Source organism: Mytilus galloprovincialis, chromosome 6 (assembly GCF_965363235.1).
Source record: "Mytilus galloprovincialis chromosome 6, xbMytGall1.hap1.1, whole genome shotgun sequence".
Taxonomy (NCBI): Eukaryota; Metazoa; Mollusca; class Bivalvia; order Mytilida; family Mytilidae; genus Mytilus; species Mytilus galloprovincialis.
In genome coordinates, this window is record NC_134843.1 from 20,060,187 (window position 1) to 20,070,315 (window position 10,129).

Genomic DNA, 10,129 nt, shown 5'->3' on the forward strand with positions numbered 1-10,129 from the left:
TTACCCTTCCGGAGCACCTGGTATCACCCCAGATTTTGGTGGGGTTCGTGTTTCTCAGTCTTTTGTTTTCTATATTGTTTCTTGTGTACTATTATTTGTCTTTCTCATTTTAAGCAAAGGTATTTTCGATTTATCAGTTTGGCTGTTTCTTTGGTATCTTTTGCCCTCTATTATAGGAAATGTATATGGATAATGTATGATACAATTGCTATCATATCTGATGGTTTTCATTTCCTATTAGGACGTCCTAAATATTGACAACAGTCGTTTTCCGAAGTTTAAATCGATTATGAAGACAAAACATGATAACCCACAACCAAAGTACTTAAGTACTGAACATCGGAGGACTGCAAGTTCTTGTGGATGGTCACAAGCACTTGTCTCAGGTAAAAACCCATCTCTGTACCTAAAAGTGATGTGAATGTACAGATATAAAAAACATACAAGGAATTCAATCTCACCGCTATTATATAATAGTGATACAAATCAGTATACTCCGGTTTGAGTAATTGTATATGAGAGTTACTTGTATACATTTAATTTTTATCTATTTGTATATCATTATATTCTACCATATTAATATTAGTGCAGTGTAAGTGCATAGTGGACAACCTCCTGTGATAATTGTATTCTTCTAATAGATTGGATTTGAGTAAGCACTAATATTTTCCCGCAAAGCATTCAATCTCCCATGCAGAGTTATTAGTCCTTGAGGGAGAGTAAGGACCGATAACTCTGCATGAGAGATTGCAAAAGTTCTTGTGATATTCTTCAACATGCGTTAACATGCATACAATCTAACTTTCTTTCATCTTGTAACAGTATTAAAACATTTGACTTTTCTACTCTTTACACAAGTATTCCACATTCCAAACTAAAAGACAAATTGAAAAAGTTGGTATTACTTTGCTTCATAAAAAAGAATGGCCAACGTAGATACAAGTATCTTGTCTTAGGGAAGGATAAATCATACTTTGTAAAGAATCACTCTGATTCAAACAAAAAATTCTCTGAAACCGATATTATCAAGATGCTTGATTTCTTGATTGACAACATATTTGTAACGTTCGGAGGACGTATTTTTCAACAGAATGTCGGCATCCCAATGGGAACAAACTGTGCCCCTCTACTTACCAACTTGTTTCTTTATTATTATGAGGCTGACTTCATGCAGGAACTTCTTAGGAAGAAAGATAAGAAGTTAGCAATATCCTTTAACTCTACTTTCCGCTATATAGATGACGTTCTTTCACTAAACAATTCAAAATTTGGTGACTATGTGGAACGCATCTATTCCATCGAATTGGAGATAAAGGATACTACAGATACAGTTAAGTCGGCTTCATATCTTAACTTACATCTAGAAATTGACAATGAGGGTCGGTTGAAAACAAAACTTTACGACAAAAGAGATGATTTCAGCTTTCCAATTGTGAACTTTCCATTTCTAAGTAGCAACATTCCAGCAGCACCAGCATACGGGGTATATATCTCCCAATTGATACGATATTCCCGTGCTTGCATTTCCTATCATGATTTTCTTGATAGAGGGTTACTGCTCACAAGGAAGCTATTAAACCAAGAGTTCCAAATGGTGAAGTTGAAATCATCCCTTCATAAATTTTACGGACGCCATCACGAGTTGGTTGACCGTTATGGAATAACCGTTTCACAAATGATATCGGATATGTTCCTTACGTCGTAACTTCAATCCCCTTCCCTTTCATGTGACCTACCGAATTAGACTATTTACCGGATTTGTAATCACATAAGCAATACGACGGGTGCCACATGTGGAGCAGGATCTGCTTACCCTTCCGGAGCACCTGAGATCACCCCTAGTTTTTGGTGGGGTTCGTGTTGTTTATTCTATAGTTTTCTATGTTGTGTCATATGTACTGTTGTTTTTCTGTTTGTCTTTTTCATTTTTAGCCATGGCGTTGTCAGTTTGTTTTAGATTTATGAGTTTGACTGTCCCTTTGGTATCTTTCGTCCCTCTTTTAACACAATTTTTATGTGTGTGTGCATAGATATTAATAATTTTTTTTACATATATATACTCAAAACATTTTTATATAATCAATTGTTGTTCTAAATAAAATGTTTTATGATTATTCATTGAAAAAATGAATTTATAACAAGCGATAAGAATTGTTACTTTGCACTCGATGATGTCCGTGTATTAATAGATTATAGACCGGTTTCCAGTCAAACACGTTACGTATTGGAAATATCTCTCGCAACAATACATCGGAATGCTCTCACGGTAATCACGATGTAAAAACTGAGCCTGGAAATCGCACGAACTAGAAAAAAGCAAGACTTGGATAAAAATGCCTGGTATCATTGATGAGTTGTTACATCAATCCAGTTGTTTACTAGTTTACAAAAGTTATTAACAAATATTTGTAATCCCTCAAAACAAAAGATTTTTTATAGACAAATATGAGGAATGAAGAGCCATTATACAAGAACTGACGAGGTATCTGCCTTTCGAAAAAATCTTGTTATGAAGCTACACTGGTTTTGTCAGGAGTAAACCTGCTTAAAGTAGTTTAATTATGTGGAAAAAATGTTCAGTAGAAGCTCACAAAAATCAACAAAAGGCACTTTATTTCTATTTTTCAGAACTATATAATACAGTATCAATTAAAGTTTGTGTTTTCAAAAGCATGTTAAAAAGATCTGACAGTCTTTAATCTAGTTGTTGAACCATCAAAAAATTCTTATGATTAAGATTTTCAGTTGTCGTTTAAAGTATTGTAAAAGAAAAAACGGTAATCTTTAGAAATTGTTTTATAGATCATAGATCAAAACGGCCAATTAACAATTTTCGTATCCATTATTTATGAACCCTGTTTATATTGTAAAAAAATATGCTACTTTGAATGCATTTTTTTGTTAGCTTAGAATGAAAACCACATTTGAAAGATTAGGGACAAAAAGGCCCAAAAAAACGACTTGTGCAGATCGGCCATAATCATATTGAGAAAAGGATACCGAACTTTTTTTTCTAAGAAACTTTACCTGTTATTTTTTTTATGTCAGAACATAACGTTACCTGCCGACAAATGTATCGTAGAGCATACAAATAATGAGTTGAAAACAAGTGCGTACTGTCACAAACTCCAAGCACCAATGTTCTGGAAAGAAATACAAGTTATACTTTGACCAAAGACAGTTAAAAAAAGTAAATCACAAAAAATACTGAACTTCGAGGAAAATACAAAACGGATAGTCCCTAATAAAATGGCAAAATGGCAAAATCAAATGATAAAACACATCGAACGAATGGACAACACCTGTCATATTCCTGACTTGATACAGGTATTTTCAAATGTAAAAAATGGTACATTAACCCAGTTTTATAGCGCTAAACCTCTCACTTGTATGACAATCGCATCAAATAGAACTTATACCGGATGATGACTTAATTGTACGGAGAAATGGAAGTTTAGCACCATATAGGCCTAACTCTTTTAGGCTAAGCGTCTTCTTAAGCATCCTGGAACAAATCAGGATACAATCGTTGTTATTTATATATCCTCTCTGACAATATAGCTATTCTTTTACGATATTACTAGGAAATATGGAATTTTACTACTGAAATAACCTTTAGCTAATATTGGTTAATATGATTCATCTACTTGACTTTTCGTTTGATTTCCATTCGATGAAACGTTACTTCAAACCATCAATTAGTATATATGAACTTTTATTAGGTATGTAGACCACGGGTTAAACTCTTAATTCCATTATTACGTAAGCATGTTTGCTTTTTGAGGTGTTTTAAAGTCAGATTCAAGGGTTGGTAAACATGACTTAAAAATTTGTTTAATCCTCTCATCACGTTTAAATGATTCAGACCAAACGTTCAGATGATTTGGATTGTTTGAGAGTACCAGGATGTTATGGTTTCTTATGATTACATATTACATAACAGGTATGTAGATTATGCAGATAGTATATGAAATACGAGCAATTGTAAGGTCAATTTTAAAAGGTTTTTATCGTGTTAATATGCCATAGTAAGTATTTAGTTTTCAGCTTATGACTGTATGGATAGCGATTTCGTAAAGTGGTAAAAGTATTACGATTATGGAAATGACATTATAATCACTCAAGCTTTTGTTTTATTAGATGTTTTCAGAGATTTCGATACGATAACATTTCAAATTCCAAGTTTATTAGAAAGAAAACAAGCAAACGCAAATGAGGAAATAAACAATAACAATTGAAAGAGGTAAGATTTTACCAAGGCAAACACATGACACCAAAGATGAGCAAAAATTTGTTAAAACAAAACGCAATGCTGACCAAATTGAGCAGCATGAACCGTTTTAAATGGCTTGGATGACCTAAGGTTCTTCGAAAGTGTTGAAATATCTTCGTGTTTGAGAAACCTTAAGTTTTAACGTAAAACATTCTAAGTTAAGGATTTTGATTTAAATTATGATATTTTCAGCATGATATAATAATTTACAGAAATGGGGTATATTTAAACGGGTGTCACATGTGGAGCAGGATCTGCTTATCCTTCTGGAACACTCCTAGTTTTTGGGGGTTCGTGTTGCTCAGTCTTAAGTTTTCTATGTTGCTTCCTGTGTACTATTATTTGTCTGTTTGTCTTTTTTTTTTCATTTTTAGCCATGGCGTTGTCAGTTTAATTTCGATTTATGAGTTTGACTGTTCCACTGGTATTTTTCGCCCCTCTTTTAAAAAGAATCTTGTTTAGATTTATCAATTGTAATTGAAATGTTTTAAACCGTGTCTTCGGGATAATTCAAGATGACCTATTATAACAAACGACGTACAATACACATTCTCTGTAGCGTACCATTCCAGACTACGTGAACTAACAAGTAAACGTTGATCTGTGGTATGCGACCCAATAGCACGAAAATAAACTGTAGACGTTTCGCTAGGGAACGTTAAAATAATTGCATTGTGACCGGAATGGTCCTTCATACATCGATTCACTACTTCATAGTTTGAAACAAGACTGAAACATTCCATTTGTCTGTTTTGGTTTTGCATTTGAAAAGAGGATTAATTTTACCAACATTAAGATACTTTTGAACAAATATAGTCCAACTGGAAAACTCTCAATGTACAAAATGATCTATTACTTTTTACTAGTACAATAAATTGGAAAATTCTGAAAAGAACTAAAATTTAAACATTAATAGAATTAAGAAGATATGGTATCAGTGCCAATGGGTACGAAGTTTCGTGGATTCCGCAAAACTTGCATTTTCGGGGATATTTTATTTCGACGTTTTGACGAACAATTTAAAATTCGTTATACATGTATTCGTGGTTCCCGGGTAACTACGAAATGTATTAAATATATGAAAATAGTGGAATTAACTTTTTTTTGGAGTGTAAAAACTCTTTGGATTTTTTAGATAAATTACGTGCTTTCGATGGTCCTCTTGATTCTGTTGAAAGTTTACTCTTTACACTACACTTCCACACAATCTGATCAAACAAAATTTTTCCTATTTTAATTAAATGATCGTTTGGTAAATCTGAATGCAAATATATTTGCTGCAACTCATTTCAAGCCTTCTTCTCTAATGATAGCGGTAAATATGATGGCCAGATATACTTACTGGAGGTTTGATGAGTTAATGTTCTTCTTCATAATATTTATGTACGTTTCGGCAAAACAGTTTATCGACAGGTTGGAGGTATTCCAATGGGCACTAATTGCGCCCATTTGATAGCAGACTTGTTTGTGTACTGTTTTGATTCACAGTTTATGACCAAACTCAGCAAAGACCCGTCTAAATTGCATTTAATTGATAATTCATCAACACATTACGTTATCTTGATGATAATTTTCGTCAAATAATCAAGAATTTTCTCAATATACTGCCTAAATTTAACAAAAGGAACTTACTTTGAATAAATCAAATTTAAACGGTAAAAACTGTCCTATCCTAGATTTTTTTTAGATATTTCGGTTTTACACGGGAAACTCAGCACTAAAATTAACGATAAAAGGGACGATTGTTCGTTCCCTACGGTAAGTTTCCCTTCTTAGATGGTGATGTTCCTTTAGCACCATCTTACGTTGTTTATGTTTCACAACTCGTTCGCTATGCCCGTGACTGTTGTGACGTTATTGATTTTAACGAACGTAATCTATACATTACTGGCAAATTATTAAATTAAATACAGGGATTTCGTTACCACAAATTGCTTAAAACCTTTACTAAATTCTTCCATAGATATAAAGATTTGGTTTGAAGTTTGGTTGTACCTGTAGAAAACTTCAAAAGGGATAGCACATCCTCATTTTTGTCGAGCCTTCGACTTTAGTCGAAAAAGCGAGACTAAGCGATCCTACATTCCGTCGTCGTCGGCGTCGTCGTCGTCGTCGGCGGCGTCCACAAATATTCACTCTGTGGTTAAAGTTTTTGAAATTTTAATAACTTTCTTAAACTATACTGAATTTCTACCAAACTTGGACAGAAGCTTGTTTATGATCATAAGAAAGTATCAAGAAGTAAATTTTGTGAAAATAAATTTCCACTTTTCCGTATTTTACTTATAAATGGACTTAGTTTTTCTGCGAGGAAACATTACATTCACTCTGTGGTTAAAGTTTTTAAAATTTTAATAACTTTCATAAACTATCCTTGATTTGTACCAAACTTGGACAGAAGCTTGTTCATGATTATAAGATAGTATCAAGAAGAAAATTTTGTAAAAATAAATTTCCACTTTTCCGTATTTTACTTATAAATGGACTTAGTTTTTTTTGCCAGAAACAAAACATTCACTCTGTGGTTTAAGTTTATAAAATTTTTATAATGTTCTTAAACTATCCTGGATTTCTACCAAACTTAGACAAAAGCTTATTTCTGATTATAAGATATTATTCAGAAGTAAATTTTGTAAAAAAAAAATTCACTTTTTCCGTATTTTACTTATAAATGGACTTAGTTTTTCTTCCAGTTAACATTACATACAGTCTGCAGTTAAAGTTTATAAAACATTTATTAGATTCATAAACTATCCTGGATTTTTTTTACCAAACTTGGAAGCTTCTTTCAATCAAAAGACAGTATCGTGAGGGAAATTTTTATTGATGTTTTTCCTCATTTTTGTTGAGTCTGCGATTAACAGAAAAAGTAGGCGAGACACCGGGTTCCGTGGAACCCTTACGAATTTTTTCGGAAATTTTGTTTACCATGCCCGGAAATGTGGAAACGATCCTGGTAAACTTATCGATCCTTTAAATAAACTTATTATAAAAAGTTACCAATTCAACACTGTAATTAGGTCATTGAATATTGTTTTTATAGGTATCAATATTGATTTTGTTATCAGTAAATTAAAATAAAACTAAATATTATTGTTATATACATATACACATTCATGGATCTATAATCTGTCGATATCTGTATCCTGGCATTGCACAAGGTCATGTTTTTCTCTGACGATTTATGACGTCTTAACCCAAATCCATTGGATGTTTGATGTGTATAGATTGACAATGTAGTCTTAGTTGAATGATTTTTCTATTAGTTGTTAGTGGCTTTGAACTAGCTGGCAATAACTGTGAGTACTCTCAGATCTGAACTTAGCGTCTTTTTGTTGCTGGGATGTACTTGTAGTATTTGTATTTGTATCCATTTGATGAGTTAAGCTATTTTCAACTGATTTTTATAGTTTTTCTTATGTTGTACTGTTACACCACTGTCCCAGGTTAGAGAGGGTTGGGATCCCTCAAAAATGTTTAACCCCGCCACATTCTGTATGTATGTGTCTGTCCCATTTCAGTAACCTGTATTTCAGTGGTTGTTGTTTGTTTATATGTTACTTATTTGTTTTTCGTTATTTTTTGTACGTAAATTATGTTGTTAGTTTTCTAATCCCGCCACATTCTGTATGTATGTGTCTGTCCAATTTCAGGAGCCTGTATTTCAGTGGTTGTCGTTTGTTTATATGTTACTTATTGGTTTTCGTTATTTTTTTGTACTTAAATTAGGCCGTTAGTTTTCACGTAGCTGACTATGCGGTATGGGCTTTGCTAATTGTTAAAAGCCATACGGTGACCTATAGTTGTTAATGTCTGTGTCATTTGGTCTCATTGGCAATCATACCACATCTTCCTTTTTATATCCAACGAATAATAATAAATCCACAGTATAAATAACCGAACTTGCTTCTGTAAGAATATACGAAGGTGACACGTTACCTGCCAGCTTGAGTCTAGTCACATTACGTGTATGTCTACGAGGAAAGTTATCCTTTCATTTCTCATTTTAGTAAACGTGTTCATGTTTTATTTTTTTAGATTTCACTTCTTCTCAATCAGATCTTTGTTCCAAAGTGCTTACGATAGATTGTGATGGTCAGTACGTGTCATCTAAAGACGAGTCTGTATGTGCCTCAGACCTTGTCACTTATAAAACTTGGTGAGTTGAAAAAAAATGTTCAACATCGAACATAATCATTGAAAGTAGTGCTAACCTGCAGTCGCTAGGGGACTGTGCGAGGAAATGATGCACCTGCTTAGATTCTTAACATTAATCTTAATCTAATCTTTGGAGGGAAAACCTAAAATATGACACAGAAGAAAGAGTCGTTTGGGGCAGGCACCATGTACACGGTGAACACATACACGGTTCGAAATATCATTTAATAACCATTGTAAGTCTGTTCATAGATGGAAGTATTTTTTATTTTGATTCCGTTTTTTGTTTGTTGGTGAATTTAATCTTTTACAATTTTCTAAGTTACGAACGAATGTAGCCAATAAGAATTCTCCATAAAAAGACCGAAACATTAATAAAAAGAGTTTGTTCATTGATATCGGCCATTTTGATTAATATGTTATTTATTCAATATGTTTTTATTATTTTATAGTTGTCATTTTGCACAAGCCAAATGCCTAGATGGACAAATAATGATTATATCTGAGGGACCTTGCTCTAATGCAACATATCTTTTAAATGCAACAGCTGCTTTTGCTCAAACGTGTGGTACTTTTCTACCACCTGCCGAGATAACTACAACTAGCACAGCAACGGCCAATATTAAAACAACATCAACTTCAGATAATGATCCCTTTGATCATATATTTTGTTCTGGTATAAACAGTGGTGCCATAACGTGTCCAGACACATTAGATCCTTACTGTGGGACTAATGGTAAATTCTATCTCAATAAGTAAGTACATGTATAAAATCAAGACGGATGGGTTTACTGACTTTTGTTACCCTACAGTACCTTCTGGAACACGATAGTGTTACACTTTTTGTTAGATATTGGTTTTTTTCTCCAATTAATCTTTTTAACGGCAGTGACAAAAATAAAGAACAAATACAACAGTTTTTCACCGCCAAAATTATGTTTGTTCTGAATTACCTTTGTATGACCACTCATGTAATTAACTAAATGCATTCATCGATACAGTTAAGAAGCTTACCCAGTAACTATACATGGATTCATTTAGCATGACAAAATATGTCCAGTATATAGAAATGTGTTTGTTAACTAAAATATTTCCTACAGCAGTGTAACTTCTTAATATGAAGGGGGGATCGACATATGTTTTATTCCACTAAAACAGTAGTCACAGTTGCATCTTTGTTTTACCTGTAGGTCTTTTATATCGATATTAATTTTTTGTTCATTAATTGTTTCAAAATTATTTTGACACTTCAAAAAACATAAGGTTGAGTATTCAAATCTTTAAAATCAAAACAGTAATTATATACATCAAACAAACTGAATTGATCGCTGAGTCAATATTTGCATTACACTTTAAAAATAGGAATTTAAGACTTATATCGAAAATCTTACTATACGCTCCATCAGTTCACATTATTTTCAACTACAAAATAATAAGATTATTATATTTCTGTGTTTTAGGTGTGATTTCCAAACCGCCAGGTGTACCAATCCGAGTTTATCGATACAACCAATCAGATTGTGCAAAGGACCAACGCCTACTCCAGTAGGGTAGCAAATTATTGTCACAGATTATGCTAAATACAGCTCTGTTTAAAATCGGATACGTTATATTATCCTACAAGTCGTTTATGAAGTGAAGCAAGCTGTTGGTTAGAACAGACATCTGCGCTTGCATAATGGCGTCAATCAGAAAAAA

At 33.0% G+C, this 10,129-nt stretch overlaps 1 protein-coding gene across 1 annotated transcript; it reads left to right on the plus strand.

Annotated features, from left to right (window-relative positions):
- The first annotated feature begins 3,823 nt into the window (after positions 1-3,823).
- Positions 3,824-10,129, plus strand: LOC143078024 (uncharacterized). The gene is made up of 4 exons (XM_076253045.1): positions 3,824-3,943; positions 8,312-8,432; positions 8,884-9,186; positions 9,892-10,129. The coding sequence occupies exons 1-4, from the start codon at positions 3,907-3,909 to the stop codon at positions 9,983-9,985; spliced, it is 555 nt and encodes a 184-aa protein (XP_076109160.1). The 5' UTR covers positions 3,824-3,906; the 3' UTR covers positions 9,986-10,129.